The 27,866-nt window shown below is 53.1% G+C and overlaps 1 protein-coding gene across 2 annotated transcripts in view; it reads right to left on the bottom strand.

The window, feature by feature from the left end:
* Positions 1–4,941: 4,941 nt before the first annotated feature.
* Positions 4,942–27,866, bottom strand: part of PIK3R5 (phosphoinositide-3-kinase regulatory subunit 5) — a 61,246-nt gene continuing 38,321 nt past the window's right edge. The window contains exons 3-19 of one of the 2 annotated variants that reach the window (XM_050908359.1): positions 22,756–22,856; positions 21,203–21,271; positions 20,291–20,429; positions 17,682–17,751; positions 16,011–16,185; positions 15,301–15,454; positions 14,742–14,825; positions 12,843–13,596; positions 12,590–12,743; positions 12,282–12,407; positions 11,895–12,020; positions 10,980–11,073; positions 9,630–9,706; positions 9,013–9,106; positions 7,481–7,563; positions 7,151–7,263; positions 4,942–5,470 (exon numbers count right to left, since the gene is read on the bottom strand). In XM_050908359.1, the coding sequence (XP_050764316.1) occupies positions 5,329–5,470; positions 7,151–7,263; positions 7,481–7,563; positions 9,013–9,106; positions 9,630–9,706; positions 10,980–11,073; positions 11,895–12,020; positions 12,282–12,407; positions 12,590–12,743; positions 12,843–13,596; positions 14,742–14,825; positions 15,301–15,454; positions 16,011–16,185; positions 17,682–17,751; positions 20,291–20,429; positions 21,203–21,271; positions 22,756–22,856 (2,555 nt within the window). In that variant the 3' untranslated portion in view covers positions 4,942–5,328. The remainder of the gene's footprint in view (positions 5,471–7,150; positions 7,264–7,480; positions 7,564–9,012; positions 9,107–9,629; positions 9,707–10,979; positions 11,074–11,894; positions 12,021–12,281; positions 12,408–12,589; positions 12,744–12,842; positions 13,597–14,741; positions 14,826–15,300; positions 15,455–16,010; positions 16,186–17,681; positions 17,752–20,290; positions 20,430–21,202; positions 21,272–22,755; positions 22,857–27,866) is intronic. The other variant, XM_050908360.1, reaches the window with a different exon arrangement.

Here is a 27,866-nt window from a genome sequence, read left to right as displayed (position 1 = left end):
TGAGCACGAGGAAGGGATCAGAGGTGCCGAGCTGCACAAGCCTGTGGGCAGGTCCCTACACCCAGGCAAAGTGCCCCATCGCCAGCCAAATGCTTGGGCTATTTCTGTCCCAGCACACCAAGCCCGGGTGCAGGTTCCAGCTTTTCCAGGCAGCCGTCCTGATCCTGGGCCTGGCAGACCTCTGCTCACCTCTGGCAGACCATGTGAACTTTGCAAACAAACTTGTTTCTCCAACATGACAGTAAAGCTGAAGAAAAATCAGTCTGAACAAATACCGCATTTAGGAGTGAACATGTTTTTTCCCTCTCCTGCTTCAGGGTACAACTATCATTGTTTGGGAGCATTTGTCATGTTCCACAGCAGTGTCTCCATTCAAACAACCTGATGATGACCTACATAGCCCATGGAAGGTGGCTTCGATTGCCCCACCTGCCAGAAAAGGAGGGCACCTGTGTTTTCTAACTTTCAGGGGAATATGTTAGCCCCTGCAACACTGGATCCAGGACAGGCAATCTCATTCCTGCCTATTGATGCTAATTCATTCTGTATTTCTAATTAGCCACCAGATCAGGAACGGCCACTCAAGGACCCCTTCTCTGGATGAGTGTTGGCTCACGTTGTTCTGCACCTCATGCACTAGAACATCTCCATCCCTGGAGCTATTCAAACGTTGCCTGGACCCTGAGCAACCTGATTGATGTTGCCTGCATGCGTTAAGCTCTTTGCTTTCTGCCAGCACTGAGCAATGGTGGCTCTGGGGTGTCAGACTTGGCTCTCAACCAACTCCTGTGGCACACTGGTACCTGACACAAGCATCCACACCAAGATGGCTCCTTGTGGAGCTGGCAGGGAGAAGCAGTGGGGATCACACCAGTAAAGATGAGGAACACCTAGGCACAAAGTGCCATTGGAGAAGAGCGGAGGATGGAGGGTCACCACTGATGATGTGTGGTGAGAAGTCACCCCACAGGGTGTTCCCAAACCACATCTCCATGTCCCACCTCACCAGCAGCGGAGCATGCCCCACTCCAGCTGTGCTGAGTCCAGCAGCTTCGGCTGAGGTGGCTGTGGGATGACAACCCCTGACAGAGCAGGGGACCACCTGAAACTGCCACTCCACCTTGATAAATTAACACATACCAAAACCCCAAGGCACTTTTTTTTTTGTAAAACCTATCTCATTCGGGAAGCCAACATAAGTTGGCATTCCCAGCCTGAAACGCCGAACACACCTTATCCACTGTCTTCCCATCCCTCACAGATGCAGACAGGCCACAGACCAGCTCAGCTTTGTTGCTGTGAGTTGCAAAAAGCTCCGTCGAGTTGATTTGACCATATCTACAAGAGGCAAAACTAGTTTTGTTAAATAGTCTAGCCTTAACCCAGCCTTGCTTATTTTATCAGCAGCTGTTTGCTAAATCTTTTGTACTTACACAAACAAAACCCTCAGCTACGCAGCACTTCAAGGATCAGACTTGAGCCCTGACCCTAAACTTTTCGTCATGCACGTTTTTAGAACAAAGTACTTTCTTTCTGCTTCAGATTTAAGCATGCGTGTTCCTCTTTCCACTTTTCTTTCTGAAAAGAAAAGAACGGGGAAGGGGGATTTGTGGTTTAGGGTTTGGGGTTTTTTTGTTCTTGAGAACAAACAAAAGCAGATTATCATTCCAGCTCGGAAAACAAAGTATTTTCCTTATTTGCCGTTTCAAAAGACCCTTTTCTTTTTATTTAAAAAACACCTTTTGTTATTCTCTAATCAGAGTGAAAAAATTTGATAGCTAATACATAACAAAGTGCTGATTAACAAAAGTTATTCTCGTCTGGTTTTTGGCTCGTCTGAGCTGAAACGACTCTTCCCACATTGTTTATTTGATTACGACACATTGGCCCTCATACCTACCAACTAAGCCTCTTTCCTTGAATATCCACAGGAAGAGAAGGTGACACTTGAGACAGTTAAATATTTGCAAGTGTCATTTCATATTTCAGAGTACTTTCAGTAGCAACAGCTCCATCTGCAAAGTCTGCATCCTCAAAGATGCAGAAGAGGTTTCCAAGTCAGAAATACCCCAATACCTGGCTGCTGGGCAAAAATCTGCTGACCCGGAGCAGTCACCCTTCGTCCCAGGGCTCTGCTGTGCACCCTCGGGCTGCACCTTGCCCACAGCCCCAGGAGCTGCCAGGCGCCCAGCTCTTGGCGTAACTCGTATTTCTCTGCAAAGCAACACAGCAAAGGTCAAGGAGCCTCCTAGAAGGGAAGGGTATGCACAGATCTCACCTTGCACACACAAGCTCTGCTAGTTTCTCTTCTCTGTAATCCAGCATGAAACCAATTTTGGATTTACAACATCGAACCCTGCTTTTTACTCACAGAACAGAAGCAGCTCAGTTAACCTCTGCAGGTCTCCGTGTCGTGCCCTCTGGGACCAAGCTCACGAACATAATGACTTTATGAGCCTTTTCCTGCTCTTAGGTCAGCTGCTCTGCAAAGGACCCGGGTGCTCCCTGCTCTCCTCATGGAGGTACGGAGCCTCCTCCCGTACCTCCTGCCTGCTCAGGAATTACTTGATTCAAACGCTGTACTTGTACTTGAAATAAATCAACATTTAATGTTTTACAATTACTTTAAAAGTTCTTTGAACAGTATTTTACAGATCAGCACAGACATTACACAGGTTTGGTGAGACTGCACGTATGTTCAAAGATGACCTGAAAGAACCTCAGACTTCTTTCATTTCCAGAAAGCATCAGAGGTCAAAACCTTAGCCAGGATTATGAGTCCCTAGAGTTTATGCTTGTTTTTCTCTATGAGATGGAAATTCTCTTCTCTAGTATTTCTGTAGGGCCAGCTGAAACCAAAGAGGTTTATATCATTAACAGCGGCAGGGATATATTTAGCCACGGATATCAAGATCACAAATAGCTATGTTTTGACAGGATAAGGTGCTATTTTAAAGTATTGAACAAAAAAAACAGCTGTCAAATTTCAGCCCCATTTGAGAAGATGCAAACAAACCTGTTTGGGAAATGAGAAGTCAGTGGGAAAAATTTTTCCAAGTGCATGGAAAGAGCTATTAAAATCTGTTTCTGATCCATTGAGCCTATTGGACTTAAAATACTGATGTGCAGAAGTGCACAGCAGCGACCTCAGCGCGCGCTCCCACATCGCCCTGCAGGCACCCTGTGAGACTCGGGACAGCCCACCACGACCTGGCAGTGTCTTGGTGTCCCTGACAAGTTCATGCTGCAAGCAAGGGACGGACACTGCTCCATGCACGTAGGAAAAGATGGGTGCTCCTGGCATCAGTGTGTGGCCGGGGAAGGTGGGTCCTTGCCGGGAGTCCAAGCTGGCTTTGCATCATGGTGGTGCCTGCTTATGTTCAAGTGATGCTTCGCCCTGCACGAGGGTCTTTTCTTGGAGTCCACAAGGCAACACCATCCTTGGGATGGTTTATTCAAGTAGAAGGATGAAGCGCAGAGGCCTCAGGAGCATGTTCACGTCTCGTTTTTGCTCATCTCTGGCCATTGGCAGAAGCTGCATCCAGAGCTGCTGAGGACACCAAAGAGACAGCTAGCACCTTCTTAACCCAAGATGTTCACCACTGGGCTCAGACCAAGCTGTCCCCAAACAACAGAGGCACTGGGAACAGAAAGCAGGTCCAGCAGCCAGTGGGGCCAGGATCAGAGTCAACGGCACAGGAGGGATCCCCCCAACACTTCCAGGAGGGATGTGAAGGAATCCAGACAGACAGACCTGACCCATGCTCCTCTGAGATAACTGAAGCACCCAGGGGCTCTGGCCCTTTTCCTGGCAGATTTAGCCTCAAATGACACTGCTGCTGTGCCACCAGCCCTTGGGGACAGAGCCCAACCTTGTTCTTACTAGTGCTAAGAGCTGATCAGGTCCTGTTTTCTGGAGGATCAAGGGACCCATACTGAACTGATCACACTGTGGCTGAGCCCTGCAGCCCCCCAGCAGTATCAGGGGTCCCTTCCAGACGTTTACAGGGAGCACATGTCCTCGGCATTAAGATCCTTTTAGCCTGCAGCAGGCAGCATGCTCTTCTGCCTGTTATCATTAGTGCAATCACCAAAAACTACTGAGAAACAGCTTGAGGGCTATGAAACCAGGCAAGGCTTTTCCAGTCTCATTTTTTTGCTCATGGGGTCAGAATACCTCTAAATACCCCCAAATATTGCACCTTTCTGTACCTACAGCCTTGCAGAGAGAAGGAAGAGGGTGGAAAGCCTCTTTGCAGGGGAGGGGGGATCTCAAATCCTACCATCGCTTGCAAGTGTCACTAGTGTTTTTGGTGCTGGGTCCTTCTCTAGCAAAGCTGCCTCTTCAGGTGAGCTGAAGGCAATCCTAGTGGTTTCCCTAGTACTTCCCTCCCTCCTATGAGTGTGAGCATGGTTCCTGCCATATTCCAAGCAACTATTGAGGATTCAGCCTCTGGGATGTCTCTAGCGTACAGTGCTGGGGAGCAGGATGCAAGAACATGGGCTGAACAGGGAGTCCATCTCATGGGTGAACTCTGAAATTCTGCAGAAATTGGAAGTTCATCTCCTGCAGGTCCTGGATTTACAGTAAATACATGCATACATGACAGGCTGTCCATGCCCTGGTGTGGCCTATTGCACTCAATTCACTGGAACACAAGCAGCAGTCTACAACCCTTGCTGGGGTCTTTCTGGGCCTCAGCTGGGTTACTCTGCTCTGCACTGTTTCTCTGCAAGACACCCAACCTTCATAATTTAAAGGAAACCTTGAGAAAGCCTGTCCCCATCCCCAAAGAACTGTCCTGAGCATCCTCGACCTGTTACGGGTGAAACGCCATCAGGACATCGGTTGGGTGATCTGCAACTCCGCCCCACGTGCATTGAAGGCCACCTACCACCACTCAGCCAAGGACATTCATTTTCCACAATGCCCCCCCATGAGCTCCCCCCAGATCACAATGGCCTTGCAGTCACTGTGAAATACAGCCACAGCACCATTTGCTGGCAGGAAACTATCACTGTCCTTGCCCTCTCAATCCAGGTGTTGGCAGTCTGCTGAACCAGGTGGAGATCTCAAGGAAACCACTTTCCTCCCATTGCTGAGGAACCCTGAGAGATACCAGAGCACAACACCAATGTTCCCATTTCCCAAGGATGGGCTAGGCCCAGACCAGGAGCAGCTCAGCCACCACGCTAACGCTTTGGCTGCAGGATGTCTTGGACAAGAACGGCTGGGTCTCCAGCCCAAAGGACGACGGGCAGCTTCCTTTTCCTGAGCCTATATTGGTGTTGGATGGGAGTCTGGTCTGAGAGGACACAGGGTTCCTTCTATGGCAGTGCTCCACTGAAGGTGGCAATGGGTAAACACAGGAGAGAATGAAACTCGGAGGGGTCCTGGGGAGGCAAAGAGGACCTTCTCAGTGCAAAGAGATCGCTGTCCCTGGGTTTGTAGCACACGGAGATCTCACACCTGCGGGGGAACAACAGGAAACCAAGATATGAGTAAGGCGTGTGGCTGAGAATCACGGTGCTCAGGTGCAGCAGAAATACCTGCAGACAAACAGGAATCAGTGCAGTCTTTAATAGGACTGGAGTGTGAGTACTGAGAGTTCAGGCCTTTAAGCTGGCTCAGATTGGGACCTAGAGCAGAAGCATCCATAAAGAGTAATTTCTGAAACTCATTAGGGAAAACAAGGACTTTTGCATCCCCCAGGTTTTGGGGAGAGGGAAGTAGCTCCTTTTCCATTTCATGCATTGAACTCTCCCACTAGCCCCCTGAGTTGCACAACAAACAAGTTAAGTAAAACACTTCTCTTTGGGGTTATTTAAGAAATAAGATCCGAAATCTTTTTCCATTGGAGGCAGCATAACCTTGCAGAGTTCTGCTCTCTCTGAGGGGGAAATTAAAATGCTTGCACATTTTTAAGACCCATGGATCAATTGGTTTGATCTCTTTGTGCTCATGGAAGTATGTTGTCTACAATGAGTTTTCAAATTCCATCACCTGGCGATGGCCAGCTTGGTGCCCTGGGGACATGACTGATGGATGAACTGTCAAATGAACAATCCTTGCTCTACCCCAGTCTCTCCCATGAAGATCATGGGTTCCTTCTGCAATGGGTATGCCAAAGGTGGTGGAGAACCCAAATGATGTTTAGAAGTTGAAGGCTCTGCTCATATGCCCAGTGCTCTTCAAACACCTCATTTATGTTGCATAGCTTTCCTCTGGCTTGTGACTGGTCTTGTTGAAAGAGCTGTCTTCACAGAGCTGAACAGTTGACTGGGGACCAGCCTTTAGACTGTGGCAGTCATGAAGGTAAACTACTGCTGGGATCTGAGCAGGACCATCCGTCCCACCTGAGCTCAGCTGCACTACAGAGCTTGGAGCTATGTCACTGTGCTGGTTTTGGCTGGGGTAGAGTTAATTTTCTTCAGAGTAGCTGGTATGGGGCTGTGTTTTGGATTTGTGCTGAAAACAGTGTTGATAACACAGGGATGTTTTAGTTACTGCTGAGCAGTGCTTACACAGAGCCAAGGCCTTTTCTGCCTCTCACCCCACCCCACCAGCGAGCAGGCTGGGGGTGCACGAGAAGCTGGGAGGGGACACAGCCGGGACAGCTGACCCCAACTGCCCAAAGGGATATTCCATACCATAGGGTGTCCTGCTCAGCATATAAAGCTGGGGGAAGGAGAAGGAAGGGGGGGACGTTCGGAGTGATGGTGTTTGTCTTCCCAAGGAACTGTCATGCGTGATGAAGCCCTGCTTTCCTGGAGATGGCTGAACATCTGCCTGCCCATGGGACGTGGTGAATGAATTCCTTGTTTCGCTTTGCTTGCGTGCACAGCTTTTGCTTTACTTAAACTGCCTTTATCTCAACCCACAAGTTTTGTCACTTCTACTCTTCTGATTCTCTCTCCCATCCCACCGGGGGGAAGTGAGCAAGTGGCTGTGTGGTGCTTAGTTGCCGGCTGGGGTTATACCATGACAGTCACCCAGCTTGGGCATCTGGCATAGATCCACCATGGTGCTCAGGACCTCGTCCCCCCGGCAGCCACCCACCCACGTTTCATGGACAAGTCCTTACACGCAGGATGCACCATCCCAGGAGCGCTGACTGCAGTGGGCAGCCGGCCGCGTTGCAGTTCCTACCTGGTTACACTCTGCAGGATCTTCTGCTCATCCTGGTCCAGGCACACGGCGAAGGAGGACTGGAGACCGATAATCTGGACCTTGTCTACTTTTATCTGGGACACGCTGATCTGCTGATAGAAGAAGAGTCCTAGTGAGGGAGCTGCCAGGCTCAGTGCATTATCCCTGTGCAGGGAAGGGAGCAGGGGAGCTGGGCACCCCTAAGGCAGGCCTGGTGGCCAACAGCAAACGGATCCCCTAAGGAGCTACTGTCTCCTGCTCTGCTTCCCTCCCAGCTGAGTCAGGCTGACATCCTGTTACCAAATGTAAAAGCACCATGATTTGAGTTACCTGATTGAAACTTTTTTTGGATTTGGAGTTTTGCCTTTTGACCACCTCCGTCATGGTCAAGTTGAGACACTCTGTCTTTGAGGCTGTAACAAAAGAAAACTGTTATCACTTGGGGTTTCTGGGCCACTGGTGGGAAGCCAAGTGGTCCCTCCGCCCCTCAAAGCATCCCAGAGACAGTGGTTCTCAGCAGGACCCCACTGTCAAAGTTCTAGCTTTCCTTCCCCTGTGCTAACCTACACGGAAAGAAAGCAATCAGAGAGACAGAGGTAAACTTCAGAGTAATTTCCAACTGCTTTCCAAACATAGCGGCAAAGGGCATTTAACTATCTGAGGACCTAAGCAGGAGAAAACCCATTGCCCCATCGTCATGCGGAAATTCTAGCTCTCCCAGCGTGGCCTTTCCTGCAGTCCACCTGGAGATGCTTTTTTGTGTCTGGAATTACAGTGACATCCTGTGGTCAAACTGCTGAATGTGAAAACCAACAGAGACAATCAAGGGGACCGGGTTTCTCTTGGAAGGAAGAGATTCGTGAAGGAGAAGCTTCTCCCCAGCGTGGAACTGAGGACACCCCCCGAAGCAAACCCACAGCGCTGGCAGCACAAGCAAAGTTCCTGAACTAGCGCAGAAACACCCAACTCAAAATGTATAGAGGAGGTGAGAAATTAATTCCTGATGGGTTTTTTCCAGGGTTGTCTGCATGGCTTCATGGATGGGGTAGCAACAGGAGGGACAGAGGTTTAGGTTGAGCTCCGTGGGGCATGTAGGAGCTGTCTCCTATTTGGTAGATCACCCGTTTGCCCCATCTACTCTACTCACAAACCACACACCTGCCAGACACAAAGAACATGAGGAAAGAGGAACTAAAAAAACCCTCAGTTTACCCAGAACTGGGTGTCTGATTGCCAAAACAGCAGTTCTTAAGCAAGAATGAATAGGTATTGCTTCTAAATACGCACACAGACTAAAAGTCTTGCTGCTTTTAAAAGGCTCAAAGCCTTATTAATACCCCATCGGAAACCTGATTAGAAAAAAGTTATGAACCAAAATCATGTGGCAGCCAGCTACCTCCGAGCTGCAGGAAGGAAACCAGGCTGAAGCATCAGCTTAGCGAGAGCCTGCTGAAAGCTGCTGTGGATGGCAGGACAAGCACCCTCTCCCTTGGTTCTACTTCATTTAACAACAGTTTCACCTGTCTCTCCTTCTCCTTACTAAACAAGTGTTGTTCTGGAAAGCACCACTCTCCAGTGACCATCCTGCTGTTTGCACCGTCCCAGCCCTGTCCCTAATGGACATCCCATTTCCCTGTCTGGAAGCTTTAGGACAATGGGAAATCAAATGCCCTTCATCCCTGATGTGGTACTACAGACAGCCAAGGACTACAGCATGCCCCAGGGAACACCAGGAACCTTCCACGTATCTTCTCCTGCATTCACACATCCTTGCTTTGCTCCAGCTAGAAGATCCACACTGTCCTCTTGCTCCACCAGTCCCTCCCCTCCCACACAAAGCCACAAAGACCACCTCTACCCACCTAGTTCTTCATACTTCTTGCAGGCTTTGCTGAGGTTGACGGATGTGCAGACCTTCTCAACATCGTTCCAGTGACTTCTTCCACTGATGGCTGTCTGCGGAGACCAATCAAAGCCCATGAGATGCCACGCTCCAGCCTGATGTTACCCTGCCTCCCACCCCTAACCATCTGGCTGGACTAGCTCAGATTTGGATTTACCTGGAGCTGCACACACAAAGTTTGAGTAGGCATTAGAATTCATTTAACCTTGGATTTACAAAAATTGCCCAGGTTTAACACTAAATAACTGCAGAGGGACCAACAAAATAGGAGGACTGCTGTGACCAGCAGAAGATTGCTCCCTGGAAGCAAAGTCCACCAGTACAAAGTGGCACGCAGTACACATCCAGTCTATGGAAACTGGCTACACATTCCCTATTTTACTGGGCTGAACAGGAGTGGAAAGCCACCCGCAATTAGCCAGTAAGTAGACAATTAGCTTGAGTTTGGCTCGTCTGGGCTTGGATTCAGACTCCTCCAGCAGACTGTCAGCGTTTGCCTCTCTCAGCCCCCAGCAGAGAGACAGGTTTGCCCTGCACTGAAGTGGTTTTGTCTTTGTGCAAGTCCCGTGCACTCACCTTGCTGTAGGCGATCTGTAGTGTTAGTGGGATTGCTTCTCTGTCTCCATCTATGCCCAGCCTTTTGCTGCCTGGACCTGCACGAAACAAGGAGCAAATGTCACACGGTGGCCTTTTATCCCCATTCTTCAGCTGGCTACTGATACAGCAGCACGCTCAGTACCTACAGAAAGGGGAAAAAAAAATGGTTTGCTGAACACAGCTCTGGAGCAAAAAGGCAAAAAGAAAAGATGGCTTAAAAGCTGCCAGAAAGCAGTTAATCCAGTGCAGAAATTTCAACACAAAGCACAACAAGCAGCTCTGCAAAACTGAAAGCGGTGCTGGCTAAGCCGGTGCAGAGGGGTCAGTGCTCCAGGGAAAACACAAAGCAATAAAAGGCCGCATTGCTAACCCGGCTCCTGTTTTTCCGGGCATATTTCTGCCCACATTAAATTAGCCTTGAAATACTGTGCCTGACACTTACTAACTTTTTTTTTTTTCCTGGATAATTTTTTGCAGATGTGAAGTGGTGTGCTGCCAGACAACCCAAGGAAAAAAAAAAAAAAAAAATCAAAGTCAGAAGGACTGGTGGTTTCACGAGTTATTGGAAAGAGGTCTTGGCCAAGCCTGTATTTTGGGGGAGTGGGGTGGTGACACTTCACATGGAGGATATTTTATGAGCTCTGTTTAGAAAGACAAGGCAAGATCACAGAAAAGCAGTTGGTTGAAAAAAATTAAGCAACGTGTTTAAATGCAGTATTATTGGCTGGCCGTGAGCTGTCTCTGTGAACTGCACCGCACCAGACAGTATGTTGTCCTTGGTACCTGGAAGGGAGCTGGAGGCCACGCTGCAGGCAGATGCTTCTGCCATTGCTTCTTCTAATAATTTTATAAATTCCTAGCGTAAAAGCTCATGGATCTCCCTTGCAGGAAGACTCCAAGCACATGCACAAACCTTGCTTTGCCCAGTAAACTAAGGAAACTGAAAGAGGGATTTTATAAACGATGCTCCTGGACAAAGCACAAACAACAGAAAGCAGCAACAAGAAAAGATGAAGAGCTGCATTTGGCCAGGTGCTGATGAGACGAGGGAGACGGGCTTGAAGCTGTTTTATTGCAAATACGTTTTAGAGTTAGCAGTAAAAAAAACACGGCATTGCCATGGCTTCGCTCCTGAAGAGGAATGCAAGAACTACGATGCTTCACTTCCAAATTTGCAAAAAGATGCCTGGATCTTTGCTCACGATGCAGCCTGGGCTCAGACACCTCTTGCAGCCCACACTCCCCCCAGCCCCTCTTTCCATTTATCTCCCAGCCCAGCGGTTTGCAGACCTCTACCCTGAGGCTGCAGGTGCAGAAGCAGCTACAGACCTGACGCCTTGATGGCCCGTGTGGCTGCCGAGTGGCCCAGCTCGAGGGAATGGATGAAGACTTCGGTCATCTTTTCTCCCCCGATGAACGTGAGCTGCCAGGGTGAGAAGAGTGAAGATGTGGTGGTGAGGAGACCCAGCCCATGCCAGGCAACGTTCACCCCTCTCACTCCTTTCTACAGGAAACAGGCCAGTTTGGGAAAATCCTTTTACGTTTTCAAAATACACCTTTCAACAACTGCCTTGGGTGACACTTGCCTTTAGCTGTACTTCAGACTGTTTTAACAGACCACCAGCAAGTAAAACAACCCAAAAACCTAATTTTCACTTAAAGAAAACTCCCCAACCCACTGGAAAGAAAACCCACAATGAGCCTAACAGCAGGGTCTGGGCATCACTTTGGGTGACACAAATCCCACGAACAGCAGCAACTCTGCTCGCCACGGCCCCACTGCAGCCAGTCTCGTGCCACAGCACCAAAGCAGTTGTTGCAGCTGTGCATTCAACCTTCCCCACCACGTCTGCCCCGTGCACACAGCGGGGCATGGAAAACAGGCTTCATGGAGGGGCTTGGTTTGGAAAGCAGAGCACTGGAGGGACTTCCAGCAACGTGAATAACTTGTCAGCACTGGCAGGAGTCGCTTTGTGTCATGGGGAAAGGTATTTGGGTGGAAAACTGCTCGTGTGACTTAAGGATTGTCTGGGCAGGACCTGCATGCTCTCAGTCGCTGAGCCAGGAGCATCAGCCAAAGCACCATGGGCACCCGGGGAATAAGAGGAGACCAAGCTCTGCCTCACCAGCACGTGGTGGCTGTGCCACACCCCCATCGCTTCACAGGTGGGTCCCGAGTTGGTGGCACAGGCAGAAGACCCCCCTTTCCCCCTTGCCAAGATGCGGCTGAGTCCCTTTGCCTACCTCTGTCTGGTAGAGCTGGAGCAGGACGGGGCGCGTGGCGAAGCGGCAATAGTAGAGGATCATGTCCGCCAGGATGGGCAGCTGCTCCTGGGAGTCCTCCTGGGGCTCAGCCTCTGGCTTGGCAGACTGTGGTGAGAGAATAAGTCACAAGGCTGATGGGGTACGTGGTACCCACAGCCCAGTGCCAAGAACTGCCCGTCCCACCCCACTGGGGACAGAAACCCTCCTCCTGACCACCAGGAACCCCCCATCTCCATCCTGTGTCCATGTAGCACAGCCTCCTGTGCAGGATCATGGTGGCCCACTGCTAAGCAGAAGCTCTCCGCTCAGCTCCCCTGTACCTCGGGGAAGGGGGACGCCGAGCCCTATCAGCTAGCATGCACATACCTGACACAGGACATCCATGGGCAGGTTCATCAGCCCAAGAACATTGCGCTCGTACCATGGGTCCAACATGCCGATGTAGTGGGAGATGTCATTGGTGCTGCTCTCCATCCCAGCCAAGGTGGGATCCTGAAACCAGACACACTGGGGTCACTCCAGGGGCCCCCCAGGCTCCTCGACCCACGCTCGGGGCTGGCGGAAGAGACACCAATGCTCCCCTCAGCCGGCCCTGCCGGCCTCCTTGCACACTGCTCTGGGGCCAAGCAGAGCGCCGGTGGCACCGCAAGCCCCGCGGCGAGCAGGACACCTACCGCCTGTGCTGAGGCCCGGAGCTGTGGGTCCCCCAGGGGCGGGGAGGGATGCATCAGTGGGGCTGATGGAGCCAAGCAGCTCCTCTTCACGGGGACGTAGAAAAACTGCAGCTTGAAGTACCTTGTCAGTGAGGGGCAGGTGCTCTCCTTGAGCCTAGGAGAAGGTGGGAGAGGGCTGGGTGAGCAAAGCCCTCCAGCGTGTCCCAGCAGGGCCAGGTACCTGCAGCCAGGTCCCCAGCACCGCCCAGCTCACCTGAGGTTGCTGTAGGCTCGGGCCACTTTCCCCGAGATGCGGTCGGAGCCGAAGACCACGACGCGTAGCGTGGACACCTTGGCGTCCTCGTCGTAGCTGAGGAAGGGCCGTCGGTGGAGGCTGAGGTGCCGCGGGGCGAGCAGGGCCGGCAGCCGCTGGCTCAGGACGTGCTGCGGCAGCGAGTGAGCGCGCCGGGAGCGCGCCGGGATGCGGTTTTTGGCCTGGGGGGTGCACAGGCTCTCGGCCCGGCGCAGGGGCAGCGAGAGCGAGCCCGTGTCCGGGCAGTCCTTCAGGTCCCTCCTCAAGACCAGCTGGCTTTTGCTCTTGAACAGTTTGTAGATCTTGTTGGTCAGCGTGTGTCTGTATCTGTGGTGGGTCTTCTCTACCTTCAGCTCCGGCCTCCCCATCATGTCCAGGGAGCTCTCGTCGCTGTCCTCCGCGTACCCGCTGTCCATGCAGTCCTTCAGACTGGAGACAAATGACTTCAGGGACTTTCGGGAGACCACCGTCAGCTCCGAGATGGAGTCCTTGGAGGTGGTGAAGAGGGACATTCGCGAGGGCTTAGATCCCTCCTCTGACAGCGCCGAGTACACAGAGTCTTTGGAAATGGCACAGATAGGAGAAAGCAGTGAGTCCCGCTCGGGGGAACAGCCATCGGTTTCCACCTCCTCCTCTTCTTCATCCTCCTCCTCGTTCTCCGAGGCCATGGGCTCAACAACGCTGCACTCTTTGCTGAGGACATCACTGAGGATATCTGAAAGGCAACCGGAGGGAGATCGTGTCTAGCACAGGCTCCAGCATAACCACTGGAAGTGTGATGACCCCAGACAACACCACTACTACAGCGTGGCCGACGCTCTCTTTGATCCTGCACAGTTTCAAACAAGGAGCTGAAAACCTCCTACTGAACATGTTTCTCTCCTTGAGGTCACATTCTGTTTGGGTTCTCGAAAGGCAAACACCAGTTGGGGTTTTGCTTCCTTCCTGCACAGATTTCACAATGTGCTCACGTCCGATCCGGGTTTAACTGGAGGGCAGGAGGAAAGCAAGGTATTTGGCTAATCAAACCCAAAATTGCCCTGCTGCGGGTGGCCTCCTGGCAAGGCTGGACTCACTGCAAAGCCCAAGCCAGAGCTCTGGTCCAGCTTGCCGGGGCCAGCAGGCAGCAACCACTAAACCTTCATGGGAACAGAAAAAGTCTTCCAGGAATGGGGAAGCTGGAGAGACCAGCTCAGCAGAAGGGGAAGCCGCTGCTTCCCCTGCAAAACTGCTGCGGCGAGGCTGAGAGCATGGCAAAGGCACCCGCTCCTCAGCCATCCCTGCTCCGGGTGGGGGAAGAGCTGTAACGCCCGAGGGGTCTCAACCCCACAAAGCCCTGACATCTCAGTGTGCTCAGGCTTTTCTAGCAACAATTATTTCCAGGGCACGAGCAAGGTTTACTCCTCGCAGAGGAGCTTTCTACCAAACAAGGTCTCTGTCCTACCAATATCCCCATGGACTCAGGTGCGACGAACCTCTTCCAGCTTAATGCAAGGCACAGCTTTGCCCCGGAGATTAAGCCCTGCATGATTTGTCTCTGGCAACACACGTTTTCGGGCCACCAGTGTCTTGTGCCCACCACGTGGATGAGGGCTTTGCTTGGGATCACAGCAGGCATCATGCCCGAGCTGATGCCCACATCCTCTCCCATCTAGGGGACACTGGCATCCACTGCGTTACCTCTCCCTCCAAGACCAACAAGTTGTTATCAGCTCTTTCAGGCTCCGGCCACAGTTTGTGTCATGCACCCGGCCGCACGTGGCGGCCCCAGCCAAGCCAAAACGCTGCTCAGCTGCCCCTGCGACGGGGCGCAGAGGGCTGTGGTCTCACTAGGAGGGATGGGGGACCCCCTCCGCTTACCAAAGTTATCCTGATCCCAGCTGTAAGTGTAGCAGCGAGCGGCGGGGATGGGGATGGTGTGGAGCTTGCGGGGCTGAGCCTCGCCTGGGAAGAGAGGAGGGAGAGGAGTTAGTTTGCAGGAACCCCCAATACCACTCCTGACAGCTCTCCTGGCCGGTGGGAGATGCCACCCACCCCATGCACATGTTTTGGGCAGCCCAGGTCATGCAGAACACAGATGCTGCTGTCGTTATCCCCATGAAGTCACATGCAATTGGGACAAGGGGACATTTCACACCTCTAAGAGCCATCAAACATCGCTGCTACCATTGGTTTCTGATTTAACGTTTTCATCTCACCCACAAAGGCTGGAGAATTTTTTTTTGTTGCTGTTCTAATGAAAGATGACAAACCATTTCTGGCTCATTGTGTAGTTACGAAATAGGACCTGGGTTGGTGGTTTTTTTGTTGTAGTTGTTGCGCTAGGTTGAAACTTTGTGCAAAACTGCTTGTCGCCGCTGCAAGGGGTTGAGTCGGCAGAAAACCGTGGAGGAAAGAGGGGCACGGAGGGGTTTCTCACCTGTGATGGCAGGAAAGGACGCGGCCCCGGCGATGTCCCGCAGCACAGACTGCAGCCGCTCCCGGGCCAGGACAGGGTCGCTGCTGGTGGCTGCAATCTCCTGTGCGTCAGCGGCGCTGGCGTAGATCTCAGAGAGCTCTTCCAGCGTCTTGGACTGGGGGGAGCAGAGCCAAGGCAAGAGATTGAGGGGGTCCCTCCGCAGAGGCAACACACAGGTCTTTGGGCAGGATCACTAACTACCACTGGGTAACTTTCTCCCTCCACTACCTCCTACCCCCTTCAAGTCCCCCAAAACTTTTGCAAAGAAAAAAAATACGTGTTTGAAGACACCTAAGGGGTTTTCTTCACAATTTTTTGCCCCTCCCCCCCCAAACACCAAAGCAAAGTGTTTCCCTGGTCAAACGAACACTTTTGCTGCATTTCAAACCTGGGGGCACTTTCTCTCTCCACTTAGGGATGGGGAAAGGAGTAAAAGGGTAAAAGGCGAGTGACCCACACACACACACACTTCACAAAACAGAAGCGTAGACCTCAGGTCTAACCTGAGAAGAGAAGGGAAAGACGCATATTTTTCCTACAAGAAGTGTTATTAAAACTTTTTTCTTTTGTCAATCAAGTATTGTTTTGGTCAGGAAATCCACCAGCCAACTGCATGAAGTTGCTCCCAACGGCATCGTGGCATCACCGAAGTTGAAGCCCTCTGAGCCTACCTTCAGGAGGTGGTGCAGGCTGTCCAGGTCGCAGCGGGTGCCAAAGTTGGCCTGGTAGAGGTGCTCGAGGAGCACGACGAGCGTGGCGTGCTGCGGGTGCTCGCTGGCACTCAGCTTCTCGGCGATGGAGAGGAACTCGCTCTGCACCTCGGAGCGGTTGAGCAGCAGCACCGTCCTGGGGACAAGGGGACGGTGGTTAGGCCGGGCAGCCAGGCTCGGACACGGGTGGCACACAAAACTCTTGGACAAATTCACGCTAGATGGCGGTGTCCTCTCACGTTAGTCACAGCCGGAGGGTCTCGGGGCTGTGCAGGGGTGCCAGACCCACGCTGCGGTGCCAGCCGCGGGCAGGGAGCAGGTAACGGATGAGCATCCTCCATCCTGCTCCTCGGCACCATCCTTGGCACCATCTCTCCTGCCACATCTGCAACATCACCAGCCCAATAATTGTTCAATCAACCCCAGACAGAGCTCTGGCCCAGCAGCCAGTTGTCCTAACTGGACATCTAGCACATGCAATGAGGGGGGGGGCGGGCAGAAAATGAGAGTGGCCCCCAAAACATCTTCCCCCGGCAAGATGCAGGTCAGAGCATCACTTCTGGGCTTTAAGGAGAAAAGCCACATCGTTCAGCTGCATTTTTGCTCTGGACCACGACATGAATATCCACAGGCTTTGAATTCCCAAACCTGCAGCCCAGAGAGCATGTGCTTCCTTCCGTTCATGGATGAGAGTAGTCCACCTCACTGAGCAAAAATGGCTCTGAATTAAGGATGTGCTCTGGTGTGCTTGGCTCTAGAAAGCTCAGGCAATGGGCACAAGCTTTCAATAAGTCCAAGGTTCAGCTTGCGTACAGCTTTGTGCCAGGTTTTCAGGGCTTTTTATGCAAATATAGCCATCCTGCTGTAAGTCGTCAGTGGTTGCGCTTGCACCAGTATAAGCATGTAGAGCAACAGAGCTGTGCTGGGAAAGCAACACAGCAGCACCAGCGCAGCTGGGTGGGATACAGGTGCAGATCCAGAGCTGCACAGCATGAGTGGACAAGCCAAAACAGCAGGACACCCTTCCTGCACAGGGTGGAGGTGGCTGTGCACAAAGGACTGTCCCTGGGCCTGGGGCTGGCACTGCGGCCAGGACGGGCACACACCGCCTGGGCTCATTTTCCTATTTACAAATGAGGTGCCTTGGCAGGAGGAAAGGTTCAGCCCTCGAATAGGGTGCAAAGTCTGACTGTGCTCAGAGCTGCAAGGCTTTTCATTAATTGTTGCACTGGGACAGACTCGCTTCTGACCCCCTTCAGGGTGGTGGCTCCCAAACACACAGATCAAAGCATCTCCTGGCGGTTCTCCAACGTGTGCAGAGATCGGCAGCTCCCTGTGGAGGAGACTTTGCCTTCCCCGGCTGTTTTCACCCAGATCTGCAGCCCCGTAGTAAGCATGGCTGTGGGATAACCGACATGGGGAGCCCACAGACCCTGACCCACAGCTATGGAAATGCCACAGCCACTTTCCTCATCCCTTCCCACAGCTCAGCCCAGCTATGCAGCTCTTCTCCCTGGCACCCACCGCTACACCTTTGAGATGCTGCTCGCTGCAGCCCCACTGCTGCTTATGCAGTGTGAGACCGTGGGTATGGTACAGAGTGGCACCAGCAGTGCCCATGGCCACACTTACACGGTGGAGCTCTGGTAGTTCTTCACGGGCAGCCCCTGCTCTGTCCTCACCAGCCTCTGGAAAGAGATCCCTGGGGGAGAAAGCAGAGCACGTGAGACATGGCACCACTGCAGACCGCTCCGCCTCAGGAGCACGTTGACTTTGTCTCCTAATGCGGTGCTGACTTGGCTGAGTCGCTGCACGGAGCGGGCATGGCAGCACCAAAAGTCCTTACGGGGACAAGGCACAGCCACTGTGTAAGGGGACCAGCCCAGGAGCAAGGAAGCCATGGGATGTAAAGGGTAAAAGCCCAGAGCGATGGGAAAGCAACCAAAGGACAGGATGGGAGAGCTGCTACATCCCCAGTCCCTTCTGCCCCACTGCTGATGTGGGATGCAAATTGCATGGATGATATTTAGCAGCTTCTGCCACTTGCTTTAGCCCCCCAGGCCCTGGACCTCACTTATGGACAGCAGGTCATTGCCACCTTCCCTCCCGCAGAGATGGAGCCCAGACTGGCCCCAGCAGAAGAGAGGCTGGCATGGGCAGCCCACGTCCTTGGATGCCTCCCCGGGACTGTCCCCAGGATGCCATTGGGAGCCCCAACCAGGTGACATCAGGTGGACCTGGACTGGGTGGCAACAGCAAAGCCCGTGTCACCCCCAAACAGCAGGACTGGGGTACATCTTATAGCATCAACAAGGTCCAGCACCCTTATTACTGCAGGCAGCCACATCCAAACCCCAGCTGCTGCTCAGCAGCCCAGGAGCAGCACCCACAGGGCAGGCCCAGCACCCACAGGCAGCTCATGTTGATCCACACAGGCCCCCCGATTACGGCATCGTTCACCCCTCTTGAAGAGGCATCAGCCCCAGTTTGCAGATAAAAGCTATTGCATTCTTGGCAAATGTTGACAGCAGCTTGTTCTCAGTTAATATTTACCCTCATCTCAATAAAAAGCTTTTGCTTCAGCCTCACGGCAGGTCACTGAGGCTGTGCAACAAGCATATAAGGTCCTGGCCAGCTTACCAGCAGAGGACATGTTTTTGCTGTTCTTGGCTCCAGCTGGGGGGAGAGGCCACGGCGAGCGGCAGCACTGGGCTCCCCAGCCCCGGCAGGCCAACACCTCCCACGTGGCATCTTTTGGCAGGGGTCGGGGAATCTCATATGCTTGTAGGAGGGGAAAAGCTTTTGGACCAAAATCCCTAGCTCACACAGCCTTGGGCACCAGTGATGGTGGCGATGGCACAAGAGCAGGATGTAGCAACCTCCCCCAGCACTGGGGCTTTCCCAGCGGTCTGTAAAACACGGCCCCAACCGGTGTCACAGCAATAAATGACCAGGAAGGAGCTGGGGAAGTCCACGGCTGCAGCAGCATAGGACAAGCATCCCCATGTCCATGCTGGCCCTGCAGCTCTGAGCTGGAGGCTGGATGCAGCACAACAGCCCAGCCAGACCTTCCCTGGTGGCCATGGCCATTTATGCTGGTGGAGCCTTGAGCTGGGGGTAAATCAGCCAGTCCAGTGCCAACACTGCAGAAGGTTTTGGGGTTTTTTTTAATCTTTTTGTTCCTTTGAAAGCATCTTTCATCCCATCTGCACCTACAAGCTCCCATCTCCGCAGGACTTTTCTGCCGTGATGAAGACCCTGTGATTCACATCCCTGTCAGGGCTCCCCAAAGCAGTTGCCCGGTTTGCAGACGTGGGGAAGCACCCCCAGCCTCAGCCACAGCCCATGTACCCATCCAAGGCCTCCCAAGTCCTGCTCAGAGCTGGTCTTGCTGCCATGGCCCTGTGCAGGATTAAACAAGGGCTGAAATCCGCTCTGTGTGATAACAGCTCTCCACAAGCCACCAAAAGACGGGGAGATTAGGAGAAAGGGCCTTTTAGAAATAATTGGAAGAGCTGCTCCATTGGGAACAACAGGACATCTACGAGGAGTCCTTAATTAAGAGGAGCGCTGCTGCTGCCGATAGATGTGCCCAAAGCCGTATCACAAGGTAGTGTCTCGGCTGTAAAGAAAGAGCCAGGGAGTCCCTCAGCCCTATGGAAATCTCCACGCAACGGCAGGCTCGAAGGCTCCAGCCACCTTGATGCTGATGAATGGACCCACTGTTATTACCCCAGTTACACCACTGAGCATCTCAAACTGAGCATCTCAAACAAAGCCCAGAGCTGGGCAGAAGCAGCCAGCACGTGCTTTGCCATGAAAAAGACCCACCAGACTGAAAGGCAGCCAGGAAACAGTTACATGTTTTGCTAATTCACACTGGTCCAGAGTGGAGAGTCCCTAGGATGCTCCCACCACCTTGCACGCAAGGCAGCCACCGAAAACACAGCCCTGCCCTGCTCTTCCAGAGGAATCTGGTCTCACCCTGTGCTGGACCACCAGGGAAAATCATGCAGAGGATGGAGGGCAGAGGTCCTCACCTCCTGGCACAGCTGAGGCTTGGGATGCACAAGGTAAATGTGGACAACACGCTCAAGGGATTCATGAAGCAAGTGGGGAATGAGACAGCAACACCGGGAGAGTCTCGGGAACAAACACGGGGCAGTCATGGCAGCGGGTGGTTTTTGGGGAAGCAGCGCCAGCAGCACGTGAAAACCCCACGGCAGGGCGGGAGCGCTTACCGGGGGCCTTGAGCTCGTTGCTGATGAAGGTGAGCAGCTCACGAAAGATGTCGCAGTAGGGCACGGGCCAGGTCAGGAAGCTGTGGTATACGCTGGCAGCTTTCAGGAGCAGGTCGGAGCCCGGCGGGAAGTGGGGAGCCTGGGGGGGACAGGGAGACACGGTTAGAAAGGGAGCAAGGACACGGGCCTCGAGCGCTGTGTAAAAACTCAAGGGTTTAGGCTGGAAGTGGGAGGAGGAGGAGAAATGGATCGGAGCAGAGGTTCACCCCATGACACCCCATCCTCTCCCAAGGAAGGCTCAAAGGATCCCCACTGGGCCCAGCTCCGAGAAAGCTTCATCTGCTCTGCACCTTCCCAACCTCCCGGCTGTGGCTCACGTGCCAAAGCCTATATATAAATTTCTTTTTAACAACCACAGATCCATACAGATGAATCGCATTACAGCCTGTGCTTTTGCAAGATCTGGCAGCAATGATTTCCTTGGGATAATGATGCATTGTGCTAATAATAATAATAATAAAAAAAGTATTTCCTGCGAAGGCTCCACTCCTTTTCATTAGCGTTGCCTATATATTTTGCACAAGTATAAAAGGTAATGAAAAAAATTTGCCTTCTCTGCACAGAGATATTGTCTGTCTCCCTTTCTGATTAACCCATCTTTAAATAAAAAGCTTAAAAACACTGAAGCTCATTTTTTTCATCTCTCAGCTTGTGCAATGGTTGCCTGATCTTGATCCCTGTAGATTTTGTACAGGATCTTTTTTTGAGATGAATTGATCAAAGCAGACCGGGATGTTTCAGACAAAAGCCACCCCGATTTCGGTGACTGTTCGGCGTGGCTCCGCGGGGCCCCAGACCTCGTGCCTCCCCGGGGGCCGGGATCAAGCTACGTGCAGCAGTGTCAGGACTTACATACAGGACCGCATAGTAGAAGAGCAGAGCCAGGGGCGTTACGAGATCATAGTCGCACTTCTCCTGCACCTGTAGGAAACAGCCCAAGGGCAGAAGGATGAGCTGGGTTGCTCGCCATGAGCGTTACCTGAAAGCATCCTTGGAGGTGCCAGGAGACTCCCTGACAGTGCAGCTGAGCACGCAGCCTGCACCATCACATCACCGTCCCCAGCAGATTCCCTTGCCTCCACGGGAAAATAACCCCTAAAGCCCCAGTAACCCACAGCGATGGGACAGGCAGATCAGCACACACTGCCGCTCTGCCTTTACCCTCAAGAAGCTGAATTTGGCCAGGTTCTCAGCCCTCTGGTGCTCCTGATCCTTGCAGAGTTGCATGACATTCTATGAAAGTGGCTCAAAGCAGGCTGTTTGGAGAGGTAAGCAGGCAGCCCAGCCCCTGCAAGCGGCTTGCAAAGCTCAGCAGCACGGTGCAAACCATGTATTTTTGTCCCAGCCTTTGCCAGTAAATAGCCAGCAGAATTATTTCACCGAGGGACATAGTGATGGCTCAAGGATACGTTTGCAGATACTGTCTCCTCTTGTTCATGAGCACAGCACAAAGTGCAATAAACCCTTACGTAAACCCTAATGTAATAAAACACTATCTGCAACTAGATCAATTCCAGCCATTAAAAAAAAGAAAATAAACAAATGGATTAAACTGAATCGTGCTAATCTTAACTGGTATCGGCTACGCAGCCTGGCAGCTAGACAGCCTTTCTTCCCCCAAAAATGAAAGGTAGCATTTACCCCATCACATGGATCTCTGTGCTGAGGTTTTAGGAAACACATCACCGTTTCCTGCCACATCAAGGGATTCCTCCGAGGTCTTCCCGGCCACAGCCCCGGGTGACCCTGCTCGACCAACGATGCCTCGAGCTTCTCCAGCACATGACTGGACCGCGGCAGGCCGATACGATCGGCCCCGCTGCCATTTCACCTCCCCGCTGTGCTTGCCCTGACTGTCATCTGCCGGGCTGCTATGCGGTGCAAACCCTGCCCACGGTCCCCAGCGTCCCAGCTCCGCTCCTGGCTCTGCAGGAAGCCCAGCAGAGCCGCAGCAAAGTCTCCATCAAAAACAACAGGAAACTTTCAATTTGCTCTGATTTGGACTAGCAGCTCCCAGCTTACACCAGGGGAAGGTCTGGGGAAGGCTGGCTGCATCCGCACAGCCCTACAACCCAGGCTGCCCCTGCACGGCACCGAGCAGCGCTTTGGGAAATCAAAACCCTTCCCCGTGGATGTGCAGTGCTGCCCAAAGAACAGATATGGGAGCTGGGTTTTCTCTTGTAGTTCCCATGTGCTGAAAGCTGGCGGGACACACAGGGTTGTTGCCACCAGAGTTTCGGACCTGTGGACCCAGCATCGCCTGACCCCAAGCTCCAGTGCTCCAGCAATACCTTACCACAAGCCACAATCACCCACCAAGCTCTGCAAAACTCCATTTTGGGCAAGCCCCGGAGCTGACACCACCTCAAAGCCCTCAGCCCTCCCCGGCAGCCCCCCCCACTCACCTCTTTGGCCTTGCTGAGGATCTTCTCCACGAGGATGAGGTAGTTGCCAGCATCTCGGCTCACCAGCTCCTGCAGGCTCCAGCAGTTCAGGCACAGCCCGGCTGCAGGGGAGACAGAGCCGCCGTCACTCACAGCCCCGTTCAAGAAGGTCGCAGGAGGGACAAACAACGGGAAGGGGTCAGGGCGAAGGTGTTCGCCGCCTGCGTCAGGTCACGGCAGAGGAAAAAACCTCGTGCCCTCGTTCTGGACAGATCTAATCTCACCAAACGGTGCTTATCTCAGCAGCATCACTTCATACCCCAGCACCTTCGTGCTCTCGCTCACGCAGCCCAACACACTCAGCTAGGTTGGATGCCTCTCGCCCAGGGAGGCTGGGTAGCTAACATGCCTGTGCTGCCATGTGCGTGCTGCAGAGGCCAGAGGGATGCGCATGGCATGAGTGGATGCCCACCTTCATTCTGCCTGAGCACAGAAAACCCACTAGTGCGACCCCTTGCCCTGCCACCCCCAGGCTCAAACGCCCCAGATGCGCTATCCCAACTACAAACTCACTCAAACCTTGCAAAATTCAGCTCCCCGTCAGACACACATCCAACGCCCTCCAGCTGCATCGCACCTGAGGGAAGATGCTGCATCCCCCCGACCAGCTTCCCCATGCCCTGGAGATGCACCATCACATCAGCATCACGGCAGTCAGAGCTCATATCATCATCGTTGTTAAGCCTGCCCAGCGTTTATTCCATCTCGTAGCACCTTCAAATTTTCACTAAATGTATTAAAACCCCACCAGAAGATTAGCCAGACTGAGAGAGGAGAATTGCCATGCAAAGGGACGGAGGGTCCTTCACCCCAGTTGATTGAAACCCCCCTGGCCTCCATTCCCAGACATCTGCCTCTCGCTGCTGGGACCCGACCAGTGACAATAGCCCAAGGTGTTTCCCGAGGCCGTCGCTTTTCTTGGCAGTCAGGGCCACCTCCCAGATGGTCTTAGAGGAAATGATCTGCGCGAAGGCTGCCGGGCGCCTCCATTCATCCCGGCCCCGCATCCCAGGGGAGGAGGTGGTGCTTGCCGGCTCCGGCGGACCAGGATCTGCAGACCAAGGAGTGAGCAGCACCTCCTCCTCCTCCTCCTCCTCCCCAGGGACCCAGGCACCACACACAGCCCCATGGAGAAAAGTTACAGAGAAATTTCAAGCAAACAGCCTAACAAATATCTGAGAAGGGTCCATGTTTGCATCTCCCCCATCCCACGTTGCCATGGATTTTTTCACCAGGAGTGGATGCAGTGCAGACACCACACAGCTCGGCTACAGCCCATGGCACGGTTCGGGGGTGCTGACACAGTGACTCTTCCAATCTCAGTCCAAAAACAAAACCAAGAGAAACAGAGCATCTGTCACTGCAGGGAAGTGGGGCTAATGATCAGAGAGGAAAAATAAATATAAATCCAGCTGCTTTTCACTCACACGGTCTATTAAGTGGCACAGAAACATAAACACCAAGCCATGCATGTTGGCTGTCGCGTTGGAGCTAACAAGGAAGAAACAATGCCGTGAGCTGGCAAGGGGAGAGCGGTATTCATCACAAATCTACAGGTCACGCTGTCCATTCCTCAAATGTTATTCCCAGCTGCAGAGGCTACAAATTCATCAAACATACAGATATGCCCTAAAAATACCTTTACACACCTTCTAGGTGTTAAACAAGATGAATTTAAACCAGGGAAGAGGTCTGCCGTGGCCCAGCTAGGAGAAGGCCAATGCCAAGACAAGCAAAACTAGTGCTAAGGTTGCAAAAGCAGCCTTCACTTGTCCCCCGCCATGGACAGGCATTCGCTCACCAGGACACACGCTAGTTCTGTGGCTTTATGCCCAGCTTGTAGCTGAATTAACAGGGCAGGAGCCTTCCCCCATGGAAAAGCTCCCCCCCGCTGCCATGCAACTTTTTACTTTCAATGAATCAACGTTTTCCAGCGGAGAAAGATCCTGCTGGAAAGTCTCCAAGAAGCTCAGGTGCACTCGCTGTTAATTACAGTTGCCATTTTTAATTTGCCTCCGGTACTCCTGGCATCTTGCTGGGTTTGCTGACACCCAGAGCGTGACCGTAGATCGTGATATCTTGTCAGCGAGGGCATAGCCACAGCAACCCGGTAATTCAGCGATGCTCCAGTTTTCCTTTGAGCCACTTTCATAAGCCAGTGCAATGGCACAAAGCCATGGCTCTGCCTAGGATGACTCCGGCAGATTGCTCCAATAAATCAATATTGTCCCAGAGCGCGGCATCCTCCAGGGAAAGCCCCAGCACCTGCGAGATAGTCAAGAAAGCAACCGGCCCAGCAGAAGTGGTCAGAGCTGCCGGGAGCTTTGCTGACCTCGGCAAGAAGCGGCTGGGCTCATGTGGTGCCTTGAAACAACCCGTCCTGCTTCGGCCAGGAGGATTATTTCACCCGTGAGAGCCCGGCCCCGCTGCGGCTGCCGAGGGCGAAGCCTGGCCGTGCGGAGCGGGATCCACGAGAGCAGCGGAGCTGAGCTCTGTTGGGGTGCATTGCCAGACGAAGAGAACGCCGCTTCCTGCGCGAGCGTAACCACAAATACAAATAGCCCAGCAAGACACAGGCTCCTTCCTTCCTCTCACTTCTAGCGAGAGAGGAGGAAATTGTGGTGGCAGCGGCTCGCTGCGTTATTCTGCGCTGAATGGGACAGAGGGAGAGGCGCTGGGCTGCTTCCCCGGGGAGGAGCTGGGGCAAACTTGCTGTGAACAGGCTGGGGGACGGGCAGGTATCAGGGACAAGGGACAGGGCTCAAGGGAAGCATCTTACAAATATAATTCAGACCTGAGGTCTTCTGACCCATTTTGGGGTCTTCTACAGGAACTGTGAGCTGAAGCACAAGGATGCAGCCAGGTATATTTGAATAACATTGCTATAAGCAGAATTTCTGTTTAACTCGTGGCCACAGCAAGGCACTGGGATTACCCTGGGCTTAAGCTAAACGGTGCTGGGAGGCAGCAGGCTGCCAGGGTCTGAGCTCCTAACTTTGGCAAAGCAGCATTAACCAAAGACACACCAAAACAGCTGCGTCCTTGCTAAAAATAGTCTCAAGCACAAAATGCAGCTCGGAAATCCTGGACACAATAAACAAAGACCACGTGGCAAAGCGAAGTGTCCGGCGCTACCAGGCATCAATCAGGACAGGGAGCCAGACCTGGGTGGGAATTCCCTTCCCTCCGCACACAGTCCGGGGTCACGAGCATGCACTTTCCAACCACTGGGAGCAGAGTTAGTCCCTGCAGCCATATCCCCTGCATCCAGACTAAAAAAAGGTTATTTGGGCATGGAGGGTGATGCTCCTAATGTGCGCAGGTTGGGAACAAAAGTCCCAGGTGACATTAAAAGCAGAAAGGAGCCACCCACCTGCAAGCGCCCTCTCCGTCCCTCTGCAGATGTCCTGCGTCCGCCTGGGACACAGCTGGGTGCTGCGGTAGCACCCAGGGACTTTTATGAACTGCAGAGCAGCACTTAGTTTATTCCCAGGCCAGGGAGAGGCTGCAGCCAGGTGAGAAACCAGCTCCAGAAAGTTTTATTTGCAGCCACTCCTCCGTCTCAGCGCACCCGAGCAGATGCTCCGTACGATGGTGAATCGTGCCACCACGCCGGGTCAGGCCACAAATCACAGGGACAACTCAGGAGCAGTGTTTTACACCAGGTCAGAGCAGCACAGAGCATGAAGTCCAAACTGCGTTCGTTCCACTGTGCCAGGTATGCTTAGAACCAGCAGTGCCAGACCACACTGAGCACCCTCCCTGTTCTGGGGTGGACAATGGTAGGACGCGCACGGAGGGCATGCAGAAAGCTTGAACCAGGCTTTCTCCTGGACTTTGCCCTCGCTCTTTAATTCCCAAAAGACATTTCTCACTATGAGATGCAAGGGAGGCCCTGAATCTGCATGGAGCGCGCAGCTTGGGGATGCCCTGGGATGAACCCCAAGGCGAGCGGAGGGATGCTCCCTGCCATCACTGCAAGCAGGAGCTGTGCTCCCCGTTACCCCCTCTCTATCGAGTTGTGCAAGCACTGGAAAGTCCTGTGTTGGTGGGGAAACACTTCACCTCACTCACCTAAGCCCACAGCAAGGCAGGGTTTGCCGAGCTCAGGCAGGTGCCTTTTGGCTGAGGGAAGTGGGAAGTAAAATCACGCACACAAACCACTCAACGCCTTAAAGGAGAGCGGTCCACGTGGGAGCTGCGGGGTGATCTCCAGCTCTGGAGACATCAAGATCAGCTTTTAAAGATGCACCTTGTGCAGGTAGCACAAACCAGAACTTCACCTTCCAGCCCCTAAATCCTATGAATTTGTCACAAGAGGCACTGGAGACCTCCCAGCAGGGCAGCGGGAAGCCCCACAGGTAAAAAACCTGCTTACATCCACCCTGCCCTCACGCTCATCCATCCGGTTTTGCTCCACTAAAACAGCGACCCAGCGCTATTTATTTTTTCTTTGTACATGGAGAATGAGTCAGATTTATCTGCCAGCAGCACAGGCAGCCCAGAGCACATCGTGGCCCCGGCTGTGGGATGCTGGGGCTGTGACACGTGGAGCTGCAGCAAAAGCAGGACTAAGCTGCGCTTATCCCAGCATCCTACACGGCATGCTCAGACTGAGCCCAACATGACACAGACCCAAAGGAAAAAATCTCCCTTTGGGAGAGCAAAACCCACAGCAAAGCCTCCGAGCAGGGACCCAGCGCTGGGCAGAGGCTGCACCGAGACCCCCGCACCAGGAGGGAGCTCGGGCACAGCGCACACTCTTGCTTTGATCACTATCGGCGTCGACGAAGATGCCTGCAGCGTGCCGGGAGCCGAGCAGCAGTGGCCCCGTGGGCGGCCTCGGAAGGATGAGGCTTCACGATTTCTTTTCTGAGAAGTGCGCCGAGACGCCCTCCTCCCAGCGTGGCTCCTTCCTGACTTCAGTGGTTGACATTTCCCCTCCACCGCTCTTCATAGGGGGCAACTGTCAAGTCGGAAAAAAAAGAAATAAAGCAGAAATACCGCATGCCCAAGCTGCCTTCGCCCACGGCGCTCGGGCTGGGCATTGGCTCCTGGTGCCATCAGAAGCA

This window comes from Gymnogyps californianus, chromosome 19 (genome assembly GCF_018139145.2).
Source record: "Gymnogyps californianus isolate 813 chromosome 19, ASM1813914v2, whole genome shotgun sequence".
Lineage (NCBI taxonomy): Eukaryota > Metazoa > Chordata > Aves > Accipitriformes > Cathartidae > Gymnogyps > Gymnogyps californianus.
This window is presented reverse-complemented; position numbering and strand designations above follow the sequence as displayed.